The sequence below is a fragment of the Alligator sinensis genome, unplaced genomic scaffold (genome assembly GCF_000455745.1).
Source record: "Alligator sinensis unplaced genomic scaffold, ASM45574v1 scaffold145_2, whole genome shotgun sequence".
Lineage (NCBI taxonomy): Eukaryota > Metazoa > Chordata > Crocodylia > Alligatoridae > Alligator > Alligator sinensis.
In genome coordinates, this window is record NW_005841954.1 from 1,419,450 (window position 1) to 1,441,179 (window position 21,730).

The following is a 21,730-nucleotide window of genomic DNA, read 5'->3' on the forward strand; positions in this document are numbered from 1 at the left end:
CGGGTCCCTTTTTTCTTTTAGAACATAGTTGTAAAGAGCAAGAAGCAGTGGCACTCCTTTTGTGCAACAGCTCAGTGATTAGACACTCACCTGTGATGTGACCCAGATTCTTTTCTCTGCCTTTGGGAATGCAAACCTACATCTTCCACTCTCCAGGAGAGTGCTGTAAACACCAGGACACGGGCTATTTGGGGGCACAGGTACTCTCTCCCTCCCGTTGGAAGAGGCACCATTGTACATAAAAGAATTCTCACTAAACCAGAAAGATGGAACAAGAGTGAACATGCCTCACTAACCTAGCTACTAGGGACACTCTGGGTCGGGGGGAGTGGAAGGGTCCAGTCCCTGTGCAAGGATTGTTTCTTTATTTCCAATGGAATGGTTACTGAATGAGAGAGAGAGTCCTTGGAGCAGAGACTGAAACCTAAGGATAAGTGGCAGTGCAGACAGGGAGCAGTTTTGCCTAAGTCACACTTTGGAAGCATAAGTCCTTTTTGAATTCTGGCTCAAAATTAGCCCTTCTTACTCACTGAAGCAGCACCCTATTAAAGCAGACCAAATGGTCCAAATTCTGTCCTGAATCAAATCAGTCTCAGTACATGTACTTAACTGAAAGCATTCCAGGTTTACACTGCACTAACAAGGGCAGGATTTAAGATACTGATGGCAAAGGGGGCGGAGGTTCCTGCACAGGTAAGGAGTGTTCACATACTCTTTGAGTTCCAGAACCGGGCCCTTTCTCCCCGCCCTGTTTGCCTTCCTCTGTATACCAGCATTTTAACTGCTGGAAATGTCCAGAGTAGACCATTTAGCTGAACCCCCTTCCTTCTCCAATTCTCGCTCCTCTGCAATAGAACCTGGATCTCTTGTATCTGGGTGGTTCACAACCCCTGTAATTCAGTGGGTTGCCATGTGAAGGAAAAACTGTGAACCTGTTTGCTGTAGCTTTTACTTCAAAGGGTGCCATTTCTCCACTCAGCTGGAGCACCACAGCAATCCTGTACAGCTGTGTTAGCCAGTTGGTTTCCAAACCCTTAACCTGGAAAGGATTCCAGGTTTAAGGGTTAAGAGTCTTAACCTTATGAACTATCCAGATTCCACTGTAACATCTATAGATTATTGCCAGACAGTGCTTGTCAAAGGATTTCTAATGAATTTCCTGCTATGACCTTTCTAAAGTGAAGCATCAAAAGAAGCATTAAAATACGGAAGAATTCACAAAAGAGAGAGGGGGAAAATGTAAAAATCTGTTAGTATCCCAGCTATTTAGAAGGAAAGGTTCTGGCATATTCTTATTTTTCACTCTCCCTGGAACTGGGAAGACTGTGAAAATAATCAATTTTCATTCGCCATTCTGATTTTTTATGCCATTTCACACTACAGAATACATTGTGCAATCATGAGAGAGATTCTGTTCACATAGGTGTGAGCACTGGGAGTAGGCAGCTTTTGTAGTCCCTAACAACATGGAGAATAGGATGCTAATCTCCTGCTGGCCTGATACCATTGTCATTCCACTGATTTCATTAGCTACTGTTGTTTGCAATGTGAAATCAGGAGACCTTGTGCATAGAGCAGGGGAACTTTGCTGCCCATTGGGTAGAGTGAGTACTTTCAGTTTTTGACACTGCAAATTTATCAGCCTAGATGGACTGGCTTCTATCTCAGGTTCCTTTTTTAACAGGAGTAGCCTGTAGCTATGGCACATCTGTTGCCAGTAGAGGTGCGCCAATACATCAGTTTGATATTGGATCAACACCACATAAAGAAAATGGATTGTATCGGAAATTGGCCTGATGTGGCCGATTATTTGGCCGATAAATGCCCATGCTTGCATGCAGCTGCAGCGCAGCACATAGGCAGCAAGCAGCACAGCCCAGCAGTTTGGAGAGCTGCGTGCAGCTGGTAAGTCTGTTGTGGTAGAAGGGGAGGGGGGAAGGAAGGGGCATAGGGAGGCAGATCAACGCCCCCTATGGTGAGGGAGGGAGTGGGTTGGGGCTGGGGCCAGCACTGCCTAGCCGGGGCAGGACACAGGGCAGAGCTGTGGCTCATCTTGGGGGGCAGGGCAGGGAGGGCAGTTCCCGCTGCTGTGTGCACCTTGGGAGGGCACAGGGGGTGGCAGTGTGTGGAGGATGCCACTGAGGGCTGGAGCTGGGGCTGGGCTGTGCCAGGCTCTTCCCGGCGCAAGGGGGCTGTGCTCGGGCTGCATTTGGGGCAGACGGTGGCGCTGGGAGGGGGCTATAGGGGGGCTATGACAAAATTTAGGGTGGCTACAGCCCCCCCCCCATAACCTCCCTCCCAGTGCCACCACCACCTGCCCCGAGAGCAGCCTGGCACAGTCGTGTGTGTTGGTTGTGTGTGTGTGGGTGTGTGTGTCCTGCCAACACAGTGGGAAGAGCCCAGTGCAGTCCTGGTCCTAGCCCACAGAGGCAGCCCACCATGTCCCCCTTGCTTAGATCTGAGGGCACATACCCCCCATGCCCTCTCAGGGTGCACACAGTAGTGGGAGCCACCACCCCCTTCCCCGTGCCACCCAGATGAGCCATGGCTCTGTCCCGCGCCCTGCCCTGCCCTCACTGCAGGGGCCTTAATCTGCCCTTCCACGCCCCTTCCCTTCCACCACAACAGACTTACCAGCTGCATGCAGCTGTATCGGAAATTGGATCAGTATCAGCCAATATATCTCCTTCAAAATTGGCCATCGGTATCAGTCCCCAGAATCTCTATTGATGCACCCCTAGTTGCCATATGTGGACACTAAGGCTAAGTCCAGACATTCAAAAAGCTCAAGGATGATTCAATTCAATCTTTGCTGGTTAGTCTAAGCAAATGAACAGACATTCACTTTTGATTCCAGAAATGCAGCCACATGCCTGCGGTAGCTTAGACCAGAAGTGGGGCAGGGTGGGGGCATTAGAACATGCCACCCTGCTCAGCTCAAGCAATCAGCTTGGGCCAATGCCAGTCCACCCACCTTGCAAGGAAGGGTTAGTGGGGCAGGTGCAAAGCATCCTGGGATCCTGGGGGACTGTGAGTTAACTTGAATCTGGAGGGGATCTGGGACAGAAGCTCAGTAAACCGATTTAACCTAAATCAGTTAAGTCTGACAATACATCCATCCACGTTTATCTTAAATGGGTTTTAGCCATTTTGAAAGCTGAACGTCTGTTGTGTTACAGATTTGAATCGGTTTCTGATTGCTTATACTGATTTATGTGTAATTTCTGTCCCTACCCTAGGTCTGCAAATTTAAGCTCCTGACTAAGTCTATATATGAAAAAATAGGACATGGACACTAGGGTCCCTACCACATTGACATTTTTAAGAAATGAAGTTGCCTGTCCCATGTGACTCTTTTTGTCCAATATCAATCCCTGAATTCCTTCAGGTAATACCTGGGTTAAATTATCTGGGAAGTTTCAAAAGCATCTCTGTCACAGCTGTACTTTCAGTCCCAAGGCTTTACTGCTTTGCACCCTATTTTTGTGTTTGGCTTGCTAACTTGGCTCCTAAATATTCAGACAGCATCTTCCTCCTCTTCATCTATGATTCAGCTATTTATCATATTCATTTCACAAATGATACTTCTCTATCAGGTGGGAGATAATTGACAGAAGCATGACTGCAGGGGAATGTGCAGGCTCTGTTCTAAAACAAACACAAAACCATACACACGCCATAGTATGCAAGGCATCAGTAATAGCTCCCAATGAAACACAAAGAGCAGCTGCCAGGAGTGTTTTTCCTAGTGTAAGCTGCACCCCATTCCAGGCCCATAGCCAGCTCTGAGATTCCGTAAAACAAACATTTCCCTAGTTAGACATCTCTTTGTAAATCGGTGAGAACATCTCGAAAAGGATGGATTTCTTCTAAAGCCCTGGGAAACTCCTTGTTTCAAATTCTGACCATAAAAAGAACCACTAATGAGATTAAAAGTCCTCACGTGCCCCTTCTACTCTTAGCTGTTCAGAATGCAGGATACAGGAAGCTGCATTAGTAAAAATATTGCAGTGTTGTTGCTTCACATTACATTTTTTTCTTAAAGCACGCAGAGAGCCACACGTAAAATATTTTTAAAGGATACTGTCACAGTTTGTAGGCTCAGAATTGGATTTCGCTTAAGCATGTTTACAAAGACCATGATATTCTTTATTCCCCATGCTTTTTCTCTGTGTGAAATCAGTTAATGAATGTGAACAACCAATTATATACACACACAACTTCACGTAGGTGAGTACTTCCACTGAATTCATTTGGAATCCTCACATGTTGAAAGATAAGTGTATATGCACGATTTAAAGAAAACTGGGGTTTAACTCCAGATACTTCTGTGAGTCCCTAAGCTAGGGAGGTAAAAACTTTACTGCAAAGAAACTGGTTTGTGTTTCAAGCTACTAAAGTTTATAGTGATGAACAGAGTCTCAACCTTGCTAGCACAAAAGGATGTAAAAATGGCCAAAAGAGAATCTGGGTGTTCCTCTCTGGTGTAAGGGAATCGCCATTGGGTACAGAACTGGCACAGCTGGCTGTATGTTATCTGTTTCCAAACAGCTGGCTTTAGGGAGTGTTTCATGCTCCCTTAGGGCAGAAGCCATTACAAACAAAGCAGAGGCTTCCCCTAGTCAAGCCAAGTGGCAACCTTGTATTTCATATATGTTAGGGTCGGAAGGGACCTCAATAGATTGTTGAGTCCAACCCCCTGCATAGGCAGGAGAGAATCTAGTCCAATTTCTGAGCATCTAGTCCAATATCACGGGTTTACACAGCATCTCACACCCTAAAGTCCTTTCAAGTGATTTGCAAACTTTACCATCTGATGCACAAAGAAAGAGATTGAAACGTCGAGCTCTGCAATACAGCTGGCTTTGGGTGACACACCACAGCTGTGTAATAATGCCTAGCCTATCTGACAATAATCTGTGGCAGGAAGAGAAAAAGAACACCTAATCCAGACAGAACTGTAGAGTGAATTTAGATGGACCTAGTATATGCCTGACCTTCCAAATGAACTTCTGGGAAATATTTGGTAATGAGCTAACTGTGCTATCCAACTGCCAGCTTTCAGACCACACATGGCCTGCTAGGGGTTAAGTTGTGGCTCCCAGGCTCCCATCTTCCACAAGTCTCCCTAAAGCTCCAAATGCAACAGCATTCAGAGTCTCTGGGCTCCTCCTCCCTCCTCTGGCTTCCACTTCCTGACTCCACCACAGGGAGCAGGGCAGCATGATACAGCGCAGGAAGCAGATGGTGAGGCTATGGTATGCAAGGGCATGTGGTACAGCAATAAAGGGAGTTGTTGGGGGGAGACGCCTATGCGGGCATGTGGTACAGTGGGGGAGTACAGAGGAGGCAACCACATAGGTACGCGGCACAGTGGCAACGGGATGCCTGCCTGCACAGGTGTGCAGGGCAGCAGGGGTGCATCTCCATGGCATGCAGCCTCTGGTTTGCCCTGGGGCATCCCACAGGCATGTAGCCCCTGCTGGTGTGGCCTCCAGGGTGTTTGGCCCCCAGTTACTTAGAAGTTCGACAGCCCTGAGCTAAAATATTTGGGCAATTTCCATTTAAACCAAAAAGTTATGAACCTAGGAGATGCGAGCTCTTGTAAAGAACAGGAACAATAGAAGTTGTTTTTGGCATAAACATCTTTTCCTCGTCTTTAATGACTGACCATCTCTGAATCTGCTGGCACCCAGACACCTACTCATTTCCTGCATGTGCACACACACCCATATTATATACACCCAAAGTTCAAGCCAGTGATTGAAGCTCCCCTGCTGTACTACTGTGTCAGTACAGCACGATCATTTCTTACCACGGAGAGAGAGGGGAATTCCTGTAACCTCTCTTCCCTTTCCATCTTCAACTTTTATGCATGAAGACAGGACCTTGAACACAAACCAGCTCTCACAAACTCTCTCCACCTGCTGCAGGGTCTCTTCCACCTGCTGCAGAGTCTACTCACATGATTCTGAAATCTGTTTTATTTTTTTGGTGAGAGCACACTGTAGCTCTAAAAATCCTGTGATGCTCTGGACCTCTTGTTGGCCTATATTTTTTTAATTGTTTACCTTAGTTCCATCTAAATGGTTTTACAAAATGAAATAAGGAGGATATTGTCCAGGTAGCATGTGACACCCATGTCAAGCACAATGATTTCTTCCAAACTGGCATTAACCTCTTCAGAACCTCGGGAAAGATCAAACCATCCCAAGAGGTGGCATTTCTGATAGAAAAGGGGAGGCATCTGTACGTCTCACTTGCATTGTTCATGATCTCTGTAGTCATCCATGTCCACGTCAGAATCAAAGAGAGAGTGACCAGTGTAATCCGTGTCGGGGGTATGGGAAATACTGTTCTCTGTGCCTTCCTCATCAAATGTTTCTGTCCTTGAGTAAAAGCTGAAGTCCTGCAATGGAGTCTGAGCCTTGCTCATTTCACTACTTTCCTCGGATTCATACAGGGTATTATCATCATCATGGTGCCACTCGGGCCAGAATTTCCTTCTTATCCTTTCACAGTACATAGCAAGATTAATGAGTTCACCTGCAACATAATGAAAAAAGCCAGTGTTAGTGCATCTAGGGCCTCATCCTTAGATACATTCGCTACCAAGGAAATCCAAGGGAGCTCTCTTGAGCGAAATAAATAAGGTAGCAAGTAAAAACCTCTCTCCAAAAGCCTAAGCTGTAATCAAGCATCTTAACGGTACTGTTTACAAGTTCAATAGAATTTAGAAGATCTATGATTACTTACCTGTAAAAAGCAAGGATCAATGTGAAAAAATTATGGATGGATGTAACTGTATTACCAACCACAATTAATTTTTTAAAAGGTGACTCTAGAGAAGAGAATGACTACCTTAAAAACTGATCACCAAAAAACTGTTATAGCAGGGGTAGGCAACCCCAATACATGTGCCAGAGCATGGTACATAAAGGCATTTTGCTTGGCACACACTCCTTGGGGTGGACAGTGGGGGAGCTGCAAGGGGCCCAATCCTTGTTGCAGCAGTACATCCCCAGCCCCTCCCATGCCATGGGCCTTGATGTGCAGGTGCACCTGCTGCTAGCAATAAGCTGGGCCAGGATTCTGCAGACCCTGGTGCAGCAGCTTGCAGCTTCCCCACCACCTGCCATGAGCAGCCCATGCTCCATGGTGGGTAGCAAAGGCCTGGCCAGAGCCTGGGCCAGCTGTGGCAGGCAGCCAGGAGGCTGCAAGCAGCTGCACCAGGGTCTAAGTGTGTATGCATGCCACGGGGCAGATGGCGAACCAGGGGCCAGGGCTCTGCTGCCACAACAAGGATTAGGCTTCTTACAGTTCCCCAGCCATCCATCCCTGGAATGCCAACATCTCACAAGTCGAGGTTGTGGGTACTTTTGGCATTCTACCCAAAAATGCTGCCAACCCTTGTGTTACAGATTTGGCAGAAACCTGGCACACTAAAATGAAGTGTAATTGGAGAGGCCAGTATTTCTTAGGGTGATATCTTTTATTGGACCAGCTACGTGGCATTGATAATGTTGGACAAACTTTCTAATGCAAGACATTCTTCAGGTGTAATTGGAGAAAGTTTTGATTTTCAACCACCAGATGGCAGCATTGCTTACAAGATAAATTTAACAGGCTTGTATATGATCACTTCAGCACATTTTTAAACTAGTAAGTATATGTATGTATGGGTGGGTGCATTTAGGGTGAAGATATAAACACTTCAATGAAGCACTAAATAACAAATGCATCCATTTATTTTGGACAATGTGTTATCACCTGACCCTAATCAGCTCTGTGGTTATCAAGGGCCACACTGCAGGATGGAAGTTTCTATCTGATTATTTTGGTAGGTAGTTGGATTTCAGCTAATATGGCATTAATCCATTAAGACCAAATATGCTCAGTTTACAAGTAGAAGATTGTTTTTTTCCCCCTAATTATGTGTACACACTCACTGTGACATCTGAAAAGTCAAGCTTGGATCTCTCCTCTTCCATATCTTCAGCAATAATTGAGGCTCTTATTTCAACTGATACTAGGACAGTACCCAGTACGAGAGTGGCAGAATATGGCCCATTGTGTTTTCCCTTTCAAATGCTTGAAAACATTAATTACTTTGTACCTATTAATAAATTAATAACTCATGAAACTGAACTAAAATAAATTAATAAAAGCATTAACTATTAATAAATTATTAACAAAATCAACTAACAAAACAAAGACCACGTTTCTTTAAACAGAAAGATGTAGTATAAATTACCAAGAATGGCAATAGGAAAAACTAGTAAGAAAAACTTAAAGAAGAAAGTGAATGAGAATTGGCATAGAAAAAAACATTGTAGATGAGGGATGTCAAACATACACCCCTCAGAACTGCTTCACTTGACCTGCTGGGCTACTGGTGGACTAGGGAAGTTGGGGGCATGGCTTGCTGTAGAAAGCAGGGCTCTTGAGCCCTAATGGACGTGGCCCTTGGTGACAGGATGGCAAGCAGACAGAGATAGCCCCATTAGCCCTGCAGTCACTTGATCCATCACCGATACTGTTGCTGCCGCTAGCGGCTGGTGCCGCCACCCCATGCGGAAGCCTTCACTCTATACCAGAACTGCCACCCCAGGCTAGAACCAGCTTATGAAAAGCCCTGTAGTCTGGATCTGGCTCAGAGCATAGAGTGAGCTTGAAGAAGATAAGTGCAACAGCAAAGGCTAGAACAGTCTTGTAGAATATTAAGCACTCCTCCTGCCTCCAAATATTCTGTGAACCTGAAAGTGCCTTCCTGCAAGTATTGCAATGAGATCTTCCTTAAAGCCTGCTCCAGACCTACAAGTGAAGAATGCTGTGGAGGGACTTTTGACAAATGAATGGTACTTGCATCTAAGATTTTCTTACCTTTGATTAGTCTCTCAGGCCTTGTGCCTGGCAATGTCCACATTGCTTGTGCTAGATGACCAAAGACAGTGGCATCAACAGTGGAAAGCTTTGGTCCCATGATGTACTTCTTGTCACCTGCAGATGGCAAAACACCAAACATTTACAGACCTTCACATAACTTCCCCACATATAAATACCAGACAAATCACTGGCTGCACCTTTCAAAAATATTTCTTCCTGAAATTACTTGGTTGGCCACCTGTATACTCTAAAAAAAATAAATCAATGTCTGGAGCCTATGCCTTAGCAACTGCATGTGGGCTGATTTATAGCCAGATCTCAGAGCAAATTTTGATAATTCTATGATAATTCTACAGAATTCCCAGGATTCTTTGGGAAAGAATTCACCACTGCAGCTTCTCCATCTGCGTGCCAATTAAATTATACAGTTACAGAACCACCAGCATGACTTACACCTCTTCTCTCTGCCTCTCCGGCATACTGGGCAGAACGATCCACCATGTCATTCAGAGGATAAAAAAATTACCTGTTTTGATGTGTTCGGGGCCTTCTATGCTAGTAATAGGGCACTGGAGGTATGATTTCCTCTTTCTGGAAAAAATTTAATTTGCACCAGGATGACTATCTTGATGGAAGGAAGCTGGTAGCCCAATGGGCCTCTTGCTAGCAGAGATCTGGTTTCAGGTCTTCCCCTCAGATTACAATGAAAATGAATGATGGCCTCCGCTAAGGACTTGCTCAAAGTCATCCAAATGCAAACCATAACATGATTCAATAACACTGGCCTGCTCTGCCTGAGAGAGGCCTAGGACTGGATAGCCAGGTATGTGGTGCAGTTCTAGACTAGGATGTCCATGCAGGGGCTGTAAAGAAGTTTGCAAAGTACCTTTTCACATTTGCAAGTTTGCAAAGGCCCTAGCCATGGCTAATAGATCTCAGAAATAATACCCAGTTTCATCCTAGAATTTTAAAGCAATCTGAAGTACTTCTAAAAGAGGCCAGAAAAACAGTCCTGGGGTCTGAACTCCACTTTTTCATCTTCAGAAATGGTAGGTGTGTACACAACCAATGCAAAGTTCTCAGGCTGTCCCAGATGCACACTGCCATCTTGGGTTCAAAACGAGGGAGCATAACAGGGTCTCATTCAGTCATTTGACCTCTTAGCAGAGATTGCCAGCACTAGTGCAACAATGATAGTCGTCTGAGTTATGTGAACACTAGTTTGCTAGAAAGGAAACCCACATCACCAACTCATTTCACCAAACCAGTTGAAAAGCTAATTGACAACTGATCAATGCTATAGTTATGAACTGCCAGCTCTACTCACCCCTTTCTTCTCTGCCAGTCCTGTGCATTGGGCAGAGAGAACTGGGTAAAGCTAAAATACTTTTGGATCTGTGCTGTGATACATTTCCCCCTCTTCCAGGGTGTACCAAACTGGCCATTTTATTATCAACTTCTTACGCAAGTGAAATGAGAATCATATATGAAAATCAGATTCCTTAGATCAGTAGTCCCCTGATCTAAGGAATCTGACCCACGGGCAACAGCACTGAGCATGTAACAAGCTGCAGCATCATACTTTGCTCTCCCTGTCAACCTCAGTTTTAACTTTTTAATTTCCTGTGGCTGCAAGCAATATTGGCAGGTCTTATAGGCAGCCTGGTGCCTACAAGCTATGGGTTGGGAACCACTGCCTTAGGTTGCAAGCTCTTCATGACAGAGCTGTCTTTTTCATTTTGTGTTTGTACTGTGGCTAGAACAGTGTGGTGCTGACCCATGATAGGAAACCTTGGATGCTACCACAATACTAATAAATATGGTAGGAAAGAAGATTTATTTTACACAGCAGTTCAAAGTCGCCATTAGCAAAGGTCCATCTAGCATGAGCTTGCTTCAGAGCACACATACACATACAGCACAATACGGAGAGAAGTATCTCCCTGCACACTATTTTATGAGCCATTCCCATATTTTCAAGGTCAGCCTAGATGATCTAATGCTCCCTTCCAGCCTTAAATGCTATAAACCCTGTGAAATATTGTCTCTAATTGAATCTTTCAAATCCATTTACCCCACCACTTGGGGATGGTCTTCATGGATTTGATTTAAATTGGTTTGGATTTGCTGGGTTTTCTAACTTCAGGTTTATTATACAATTTCAGCAATGCTGCACAGCAATGCAACACAGTGTTTTCCAAAATTCTACAGCTTACTTCTCTGTGGTACTAAATCATAGCAAAGCAGCACTATGAATGTATGATAATGATAACTCCCTGTAAAAAGGCAATAATAACGATAACATCAACAACAATAGCAATAACAACAGCAATAACAATAATAGTATCAAAATTGTGCAACATTTTCCTGCTGTTTCATAGTCAGGCAACCCCCCGGTCTGAATAGGATGTTCAGGTAAAGAATCCATCTGACAGCGAATAAATGTTGCAAGTGTGTTTGTGGTAATTACAGTGTCAGCTCCTTAATTCTCTCATGCAAATCTCAAAAAATTGCTCCCCAAATGAAAATGGTATATTTTGAATTAAAATCCCATTTTAACATCAGGCACTTGAGGCAATATAACTGAGTTCGAGACTCAAGTCCAGAACAGTAGGACAATCAGAGATAACATGCTCTTTAAAAGTGATAGTGGTAAATTTATTCACCCAACTCCTAGCTCAGGAGGGGATGACCTCAGCTGATCTCTTCAGGCATCTATTCAGGATCTATTCAGAGAAGGCACAAGCTAGACCGAGTGGGGAAGGAAATAGGGTTTCCTGCATGTCTGTTCCCAGGGTTCCCTAAAAATTCAATATTTGGCCTACCAGCATGACTGTGACCTAGCCCTTGGTCTCCTGTACGACCTACTTGAACACTGTGTCCAGAAGCACAGGAGTAAGCAGAAATCCCCGATGTGCTTTGTGAGCAGCCTAGCCAGCGGGAGTCATTTCATAATTTGCTGCTGGTACACACCAGCATCAAATTACATTGCAGACAAGGGTCTGAGACACTCTGCCTCCCAGGGAAACACTTTCCCACCGCTCTACTCAGGGCCGTACTTCAAGTCACCATATGCCTTTAAAGGATGGCAAGAAATCATCAAACATCCAGAATTTCTCTAGGATCTTCTTCCTTCAGGACCTTAGTTAAAAATCAAAGTAGCAAGGAATCCTCCACAAGGATCAGGAAGAGTCTGATGGAAGGAGAGACCATCCTGCAGCACCACAGGGAATCAATTGAGGGTTCAGAATTCTCCCAGTGCACGACACCTGTGTACTCCACTCTGCATGAAGTGCTGTCCCTGAACCAATTCAGTCACCACCCTGCCCACTGTCATACTCCTGATCAAAATACACCACTGCCAGGGTGCCTGATTCACACTGCCAACTGAGAACTGCTAAGCAGCCTATTGAGCCACCCACCAACATGTGTTGTTCATTTGCAGTTTCAAAAACAATCCTGAAATGTACATTTGTGCAGGCTGATATTCTGTCACCAAGTGTTCCTGTTTGCTTCACCTCCCAGCCTTTCAGCCTCTCCAACTCCAGATTTAGGAGTTTCCTTTGGGGCAATGTTAACTTTACTATGGACCTAACTTTTGCTTACAACATCCATTTTAAGGCTGCCATGCAACCCCAGACTAGAGAGGAACTGGGATTGGTGTTGTGCCCTGGCATTCAAGAGGTCCAGGTTCAATGTCCTACTCTGCCACAGATTTCCTATGTGACTTGGGTAACTCACTTGGCACACAAGGACTTAGGCATTGAAATGTCCAACTTTTAAGGGCCTGGGCACCTAGCAGATTCCTCAGGCCCAAGGTAGGCACCCAGTTGCCCATACATTGTATAGGGAGAGTTATGTGCATACAGAAGGGGTTCATGGAAACCAGCAACTCAAACAAAGGGTCACCGAAGCAGATCAATGAGAAATGCCAAGGTAGTTAGACCTCTAACTCTGCTTGAGATGTTTGGCAAGGAACCCAATCCTAGAGGTAGGTGCTCAAAACATCAATCTTTTCCTCCAAAGATGACACCCAGCCAAAGATCCCCAACAACCTATGGGGTTAGGGAACTCATCATAGAGACCTATTTTCAAGTCCCCACTGACTTACAGCAATGCTATACCCCCCTGAGAGTGCCTTAGCCACCAGACTTGAGGGTCAACCTCTCTCTTTCTGCCCTAAGGAATATTTAATTATTTATACAAAGTGGAACAGCTTCCAGGGAGCTATTCACCACACATGAGCCTGGTGGGGCTTGGGCACTCTCCTAGAAAGTGCAGAGACGTATGCAGCTTCCAAACATGGATCTTCCACACCTTAGTTGAGCACACTAGTCATTGTATTAGGAGACACAGATCAGCCAGTAACACTCATCTCTTTCATTTGTTTGGCTCAGGTGTCCCATGGGTAAGATACCTGGAGGAACTCTAGACTGCCTGGTGAGGGTGCTGAGCTCCTCAGCCATGTCAGGATTCAGGCAGGCTTGCCCATGCCTACTAGCAGAAACTTCAGTGTCCCCAAGGTTATGCAGGGATTCTGTGAATGTCAGTGGTGCCTAAATGTTGGATCTTTTCACGTTTCAGCTCGTCATCTGTAAAATGGGACTGGTGCTTCTTTATCTCATAGGATAGGCCACTGTGAGGAAAAATACATTAAAAAGATCAGTCTGCTGTAATGGGAGTTATAAATTAGGGGGTCAGCAACCTACAGCCTGTGGAACCACTGGATCCAGCTTGCAGAGCTTCTGCAGCGAGGGGTTTCACTTGGGCTGTGGCCAGGAAATGAGGAGGCTCACCTTTGCTGTGTCCAAGCTGGTGGGGAATCATAGCAACACCAGGCTGGTCCCAATACCAACCTACCTCTGGCCCAAGCTGCGTCACTCCAACCTCCCGCAGGAAAAAGGTACTGGACATTGATCTAAGTCCCTAAGGTAAAGAAAAATCCAAGGAAAGGAGTACCGTACTAACTCCATCATCTCTCTGACAACTCAGTTGCTTCTGACGTGGAAGCTCTAGATATAACCTATGTGGAAGTAAAAGAACTCATTGATCTCATGATTCAGGGCTTCTGCTGGACACCTGCAGGGCCGAGAAGCCTTCCCCCTCCCCTCCATTTATGTATTATATGGCTTCAGGTGAGGTTTCTACCTCTGAAGCATTTGACATTAGCCAGAGCCAGAGGTGGAATGTGACTGAGGAGCTCTGGTGTTGCTGCCAGTATTAGAAACCACTCAGGCACCTGGCTGGAGGGTTTTGTTCCTGCACTCCATCAGACTTACTGACAGATCAGGGCAGGAAAGAATTCTTCCCCTGGGTCAGACTGGCAGGGCCATGGGTTTTTTGCTTTCCTCTGTAATGCAAGACAGTCATCTTCTTAGGATCATCTGAGCATATTCCCTACCATTAAACCACCAAGGCAGGGTGTGGGGCCTGTTTGTTTGATTTTTTCATAGGCTGCTTATGTGGCTGTGGTTTGTGAGAGGAATCACAGCGAATGACTTGTAGACCTTTCTGGACAACTGGTTGGCTACAACCAGTTTTTGCCTTCCTCTGTAATGCAAGACAGTCATCTTCTTAGGATCATCTGAGCATATTCCCTACCATTAAACCACCAAGGCAGGGTGTGGGGCCTGTTTGTTTGATTTTTTCATAGGCTGCTTATGTGGCTGTGGTTTGTGAGAGGAATCACAGCGAATGACTTGTAGACCTTTCTGGACAACTGGTTGGCTACAACCATAGGGGATGCCTTTATAACTTGGGAGGCCCCTTCTAGGAGCATAACTAGAGCAGGATGAGCAGGGCATCAGCCCCAGGTGCCATGGGAGAGTTGGTGCCAGAACAGGGCCTGCAGGGAGACCATGGAGTAGCAACAGCAGTTGAGGTAGAGCGTGTGTGGCAGTGGCAGCAGCCAAGGCGTGGGATGCACTCATCATTCATCCCCAGTGTCTAGTACTCTGACCTGAGTGCCAAAATTGCTTGATACATGATGCTTTTCAAAAAGAGTGGGAGAAAATTCCAGTAAGAAAGCTCTGAATAAAAAAGATTCAACAATAATACAAAGCTGGTTTTGTAACTCCAACTGATTTGTGCCAGCCAAGGATTTGTCTGCTCATGTCCAAAACTAGGTATGTGACTCACTGAAGTTTTTTGGAACACCTTGGAAGTGTCTACACATGCGCTTTAATGTGTATTAGCCTATTTTAATGTGAATTAAAGCATCACAAAAAAACCGTACTCTTTAGCTAATGGGCATTAAAATAACCTGATGCACATTTTTCTGGTACCTCACAATGGAGGTACTAGATTTAATACGCATTACCTAAAGTGCATTAATGAATGTGTAGCTGTGCCCCTTGAATGGGAAAGGAGCTACAAAAAATTATTTTGCCTTATTTTATACATTTAACAGCACCATCCATGTATAAAAGGGTATTTCACAATCTTCCAATGATGCCTTATGCCACCAGGTGAGCTGTGAATTGAAGCTTCAAACTAAGCAAGAAAAATATTTTCATGCCTTAGAAACAGCAAGATCATTGACATAATTGACCAGGGCACTTTTAATCGCATGTCACCTGTACTGGGTTCTTAGTACAATATGCATTTTTATAAGAGGTGCTGAAACAGAACTAAAAAAGAGAAGAAAAAAAATAATTAATAGAGCAAATGAAGATAAAAATGACATGACTGGGAATGTCCAGATTAGTGTACTGAGATTAGGCAACTGCCAGATTATTCTTTCCGAAACCTCTTTTGGAGCTAAAAATAATTATCATTGCTTCAGCACATATATTTGTGGTGCAAAAAGGAGTTTCAAATTAATCTGATGTGTCTGAAGCATTACAGTCTCAAAATCAACTCAGCATAAGAAGCCACTTTGCATTAGCATTCGGGCAACATTTTCATTCTCTTACTCTTGCCCTGGGTTAGTCTGATTAAGAATCAAAGTCCCTCCAGTTTCACCTCCAGTGGGAAAACTCATGGCAGGGAAAGGGGGAGCCCAACTGCACCTGCAGCAACAGGCCACTGGGTTACACTGCAAGTCTCACAAGCTAAATGCAGACATTCAAAAGGCCCAAGCCTGTATTGATCCAATCTGTGCAGGTTAGTCTAACCTGTGTAGATTGAACCGATTTGCAAGTGAATAGACATTCACTTTTGATTCCGGAAATGTAGCCACATGCCTGCAGTGGCTCAGGCAAGCAGCAAGTCCTCCCTTCCCTTTGGCAACAGCTGCAAGGCTGGAGGAATTCTGACCGGGGTAGGGAGGAAGCAAGGCAGGCACGTAGCCTGGGGTTTAACGCCCCCCTCGGGCCTGCAGGGATCCCATCCAGGGTGTGCCTGAAGGGGGAATGGGAAAGCAGCCATTGCCAGGCTTGTCCCGGGGGGGCGGTGTGGGGTGGCCAGACACCAGCCTAGGCAGCACCTCAGATGAAGAGGGGGCAGGGAGGGGGATTAAACTCCCCTGTCTCCCCTCTGTCCCACCAGCACGGAGACCCCAGCTGGGGTCTGCCCAGCCTTCCACCACACTGGCCGCTCATGTAGCAGGGGGCGTCGGCAAAGCCAGCCAGGGCAGCAGCCTCAGGCAAAGCAGGGGCAGGAAGGGGGATTAAACTTCCCTGTCTTCCCTCTTGGGCACGGGCACAGGGACCCCAACCAGGGTCTGCCCAGCCTTCTGCTCCGCTGGCTACTCATGCTGTAGGCAGCTTGGCTAGAGCTGGCTGGCATGGCCCCGCCATCTGCCCACCTCACCTGGGGCTGAGGCTGGGCCGGGGGGTGGGCCTCCATGCCTGCCCTCAGCAGCGCCCCTGGGCCGCCCAGCTCAGCCCCATAGCCTCTGCCCCAGCCCCTGGCCACACCCACCCCCTGGAACAGAGAGGAGGGGGCGGATCCTGACAGGCTGCTCCACCTTGGCCAGGCAGACCCCGGGGAGGCCAGGCAGAGAGAAGGAGGGGAAATAAATCCCCTCCCTGCCCTTTTGCCTTAGCAGGCCATATTACTAGCATCTGCCCATGTCCCCACCTCCTGCTCTGGCTAGAGAGCAGAAGGGCAGGGCAAGCCCTGCTCTCTGAAGCAGACAGCACAGCCCAGACCAGGGCTGAAAAGCATGCTGGGATGCTGGGGGACTCTAATTTACCTTAAACCAGCAAGGGGTCTGGGACAGAAGTTCCACAAACCAGTTTGACCCAAATCTGTAAATCTGATATTACATTCAACCAGGTTTGTCTTAAACCAGTTTTGGCCATTTTGAAATTGGTTTATGTGCACCAAACTTATGTTCCGTTACAGATTTAAACCAGTTTCTGACCACTTAAACTGGCTGATGTGTAACTTCTGCCCCTAGCCACAGAAACCATGATCTCTGCAGATCAGCAGGAGATAAGGGCCTTCTCCATAGAGAACTTATGACCTCTCAAGAGCCTGAATCCCCCCGCACTGCCCCAGAATGTCCTTTAAAGGGGGATGTCCATTACAGAGTGGATCAATGGAATCTACATACAGCCTACAATACTTGCTATATACAGTATGGATATACATACAATAAGAAAATAGAGAGCCACAGAAATTCATAAAATAAAGAGCACTATTAAGAATTATATCTTACTACACATATAATAAGATATGATTCAACTTGAGAAAGAATGGCAAATATTAACAAACAACAATATAATATTCCAGGATGTCAATGAGATTCTTCATGTTGCTCTCTGTTGTATAAATGTCTATGCTTCTCCATTTCTGTATTAAATATTAGAGGTGCACTGATAGAGAATTTTTGGGGAGATACTGATAGCTGATATTTAACAAGCTATATCAGCCAATACCAATCCAATTCTGTGATGCAGCTGGTCCACATAGAAAGAGACATCTGGTTAGTAAGCCTGTAGTGGAGGAAGGGGGAGGGCAGATCAAGGCCCCCATGGTGAGGGAGGGACTGGGGCTGGGGCAGAGGCAGACGCTGCACAGCGGCTCATCCAGGGGGTGCAGGGGGGTGGCTCCCACCACTGCATGCACCCCAGGTGGGTATGGGGGGCTTGTGCCCCCAGATCTGCTTGCAGGGTGAGGGTGGGCTGCCACTGCGGCCTGAGGCTGCAGCTGGGGCTGCTGCCGGGATCTTCCCAGAAGGGGTTTGGGCTGGGCTGTGCTCGGGTCGGGCAGCGGCACTGGGAGAGGGCTATGGGGAGAGGGGGCCCATAGCCCCGCTCCCAGCATCACCACCTGCCCTGAGTGCAGCTCGGCTAAGCCCCCGCACCAGGAAGAACCCAGTGCCACCCCAGCCCCAGCCTACAATGGCAGCCTGCCCTCTCTCTGCTCGAAGATCCAGGGGCACACAGCCCCCCATGCCCTCCCAGGGGTGTGCGCAGCCCTCTCCACTCACAACTCTGCTCTAGCTGTGCAACACCTGCCTCTGCCCCTCTCCCTCCCTCACCACCAGGATCTCAATCTGCCCTCCTTGTGCCCCTTCCCTCCCCCCACCCCTTCCCTCACAACAGACTTACCAGCCAGACCCAGTTGCTCTCCACACCGCCCATCTGTGCTCTTGGCTGCCTGCGTACTGCGCTATAGCTGTGCATGCACAGAGCATTTATCAACTACATTATCAGCCACATCAGCCAAAAAAGCTGATTGCCAATACAGTCAATTTTCCTTATATTGGTGCCAATAGGATATGAGACCAGTGTATCGGTTCACCTCTCTTAAATATACCCACTCTGTGCAGGCACAGCTGGTGAACTCTGAGACATGTGGGGCAGGGGAAGCATCATACTGAATCATCCAGTTTCAAATCCTTTTTTGTTTTATTTATTTAATTTTTGTTTGTTTACAAAAACAATGCTATAAAACATAACATGTAATTTTTTTATGTTTATCAAAACTAACCCCCACCCCCCTCCCTGGTTGCAAACCCACACCCTGGCTTCAGCCCTCCCAGCTCCCAGGCTGCAAACCCCCACTCTCCAGCTGCAAATCCCCCAGCTTCAAACCCTCCAGCTCCCTGGTTGCAAACCCCCCACTCCCCCCAGGCTGCAAACCCCACCCACTCCCCAGCTGCAAACCCCGACTCTCCAGCTGCAAATCCCCCAGATCCCCAGCTTCAAACCCTCCAGCTCCCTAGCTGCAAACCCCCCACTCCCCCCAACTCCTGGGCCGCAAACCTCCCAGCTCCCAGACTGCAAGCCCCTGTTCCCTGCTGGAGCACCCAGCCAGCTTCCCCGCCTGCCCTGCAACCCCACTGTAAGCCCCACTTACCTCACAGGCTCCAGAAGGAAAGTCAACCTGAGCCAAACCTTGGGTGACTGACAGCGTCAGGCCCTGCCCTCTCCCTCCCTCTGCCCCTCCCCCTCCGGTTTTCTAGGTAACAGCTCTTTACCTGGGCTGGGGCATCAGTACAGGCGCCCCACTGTCCACTTAAGCAAGTGGTTATTGCCATCCATTCACACTGTTCAGGTGTTTCTACTGCTCATGCGCCACTTGAGCGGTAAAGAGATCGCCCCAAGGAGCTTACTGAGCATACTCAACTTTTTGTTGTGTATGCATAGTGGACGAGCATAATCATTGATTATGTTACTAGCAGACACAGGCAAGAAAAAATGTTATTACTTTTGTTTACATTGTTAGTTCAACGAACGCTGTTTTGGATACTTCCAATTAACGATACTATTCTTTTTTATTTATTTAGCTGACAGTTTTTGTGTGTTATCTTTTAAACTGGTGGGGCAGTGCCCGAGTGCCCCCTATTGGCCCATCGCCACCGACTATGTAGTTTGCCAGTGTCATGAAAATGCTTAGCGTGACAGCACAATAAACTAAAATACAATGTTCACACAGATTTATACATGCTTTCTCACTGGCTATGAAGACGATATAACAATGCCAGACTCTAACTATTATTAAGTTCATCCCTCCCATTTTATTTATTACTACAGACTTACAATAAGACATTTCACACAGGTCCCTTTGAAGTTTATTGGACTTGTCAAGTCGTGAATCTAATTCACAAACACTGGGAAATGCAGACTAAGGATGTAATGTGCTTATATGGGAAGTCATAAGACACAGACCTGTAATGAACCTACTGAGCCATGTCCCCTTCCTACCATAGCTAAATACTTCCCATGAAGCCACTCATAACTTGATTAAATGCTATCTTAAAATTAATTATGCTTTGTGGCTTCCCTCCTCCCACTGGAAGGCTGCTCCAAAAACTCACTCATCTGGTAGTTAGAAACCTTCTCATTTCCAGCCTAACTTTATTAAATGTGTAAAATGCAACGTTCTCAACCGTATGACAAAACTGCATTTAAAAAGTGAAGCCGTTTTTATGCACCGTTTTTATCCAACACCGGAAACTGAGAGGAATGGAAAGGGACATTGTTTTGTTTTGTTTGGTTACTTTTTAGTTTATTTTTTACTAAGCCCATAAACCTGTGAACAAATAAAAGCCATTTGTGGACCAGAATATGAACCCAAGCAAATACCTCATAAATGAAGGGGCCAGTGATTCTCTCCTCAAATGGCACCCTAACCACTGGCCCATTCACAGAATACTTACAAATACTGAATTCACTCAGAGAAAGTTAGGATGAGTTCATAACTGACTCGCCAACCAGTGCAAAACAGTGAATGAACCAGTCCTACTTTTCATGCTTATTTAATTTACATGTGGCAAGACTGTCTACATCAGCAGCTGTGCACATCTGAAAAAAGAGCAATTGTGTCCCTAAATAATGCTCCAGCTGTTGGAAACAGTGCAGAATACGGTAGGGCAGAGATCCATTTGCCGTCATTTGATATTCTAATTAGTTTCCAAACCCACAAAATACTGAAAACAAATCTATTATGATCTCATGTAAAAATACTCTTCAGAAAGTAGTAATATTAACACATGGGAAGCACATATTTGCCAACCTTGTACCTGACAGAGCATCTATGGCCATGTGACTACTGTGCCTGGCAGCACTGCCCTCACATAGCCTGCCAGGAGCAGCAGAGTGTCTCCCCCAAAGCAGAAGTGTAGTTGTGTCCACCCAGTGCTGAAGACTAACTAATTAGGTAGGAGCAAGCTAACTGTTCCTATCACTCAGCAATGTTAACCAGCAGGGATCCTGGTCCCTCCATAGTGTCTGATGAACAGGGATGCTGGTTTTCTCCGATTAAAAAAAAAAAAATCCCCAATTTTCAAGTTAAAAAAAGTAACCCAAAATCCACATTTTTCCATGATCAAAATGAAATACCATATCTATATATATGTGTGTGTGTGTGTGTGTGTATTACTGGCATTTCATTTTCAATCACAGAAAAATGTGGATTTTTGGGTTACTTTTTTTAACCTGAAAATTGGAGATTTTTTTAAATCAGAGAAAACCAGCATCCCTGCTGATGAAGTAAGCTGCTGCTTATCAAAGCTCATATAAAACTCTGATTTAGTTAATTCATAAGGTGTAAATCTACCCTGCCTTGTCCTTGTTTTCATCATTCTTTGAGCCAAATTCTATATCACCTTTATGTGTCTAAATGCTGTTTCCCACGGGAAAAAAACAGGGATTTTCCCTTTTAACGGAGAAAAAAGCAGATTTTCCATTTCAATAGATATTCACAGATTTTCCACTTTTGCAAAGAGCTCTCTGCAGGCTGGCAGAGTTCTAGCCTGCAAGAGTCTCTTGCAAAAGAGGGGGCAAACCCTAAGCCCTGCCCCGAGGGGGAGGGAGAGGGGAAGGGGCAGACCTGAGACTCAGTCAGCCAGGGCTTGGCTCAGGCTCACTTTCCCTCCCGGAGCCTTTGGGGTAAGTGGGGCTTGCAGGGGCCCCCTCCAGTCGGGCTGGGGGGGGGGGGGGGGGGGAGG

The 21,730-nt window shown here is 46.1% G+C and overlaps 1 protein-coding gene across 1 annotated transcript in view; it reads right to left on the bottom strand.

Annotated features, from left to right (window-relative positions):
- Positions 1–5,020: 5,020 nt before the first annotated feature.
- The window catches only part of FAXC (failed axon connections homolog), a 52,696-nt gene continuing 35,986 nt past the window's right edge, over positions 5,021–21,730 (bottom strand). The window contains exons 4-5 of the mRNA XM_025200083.1: positions 8,884–9,000; positions 5,021–6,546 (exon numbers count right to left, since the gene is read on the bottom strand). Of these exons, the coding sequence (XP_025055868.1) occupies positions 6,257–6,546; positions 8,884–9,000 (407 nt within the window). The 3' untranslated portion in view covers positions 5,021–6,256. The remainder of the gene's footprint in view (positions 6,547–8,883; positions 9,001–21,730) is intronic.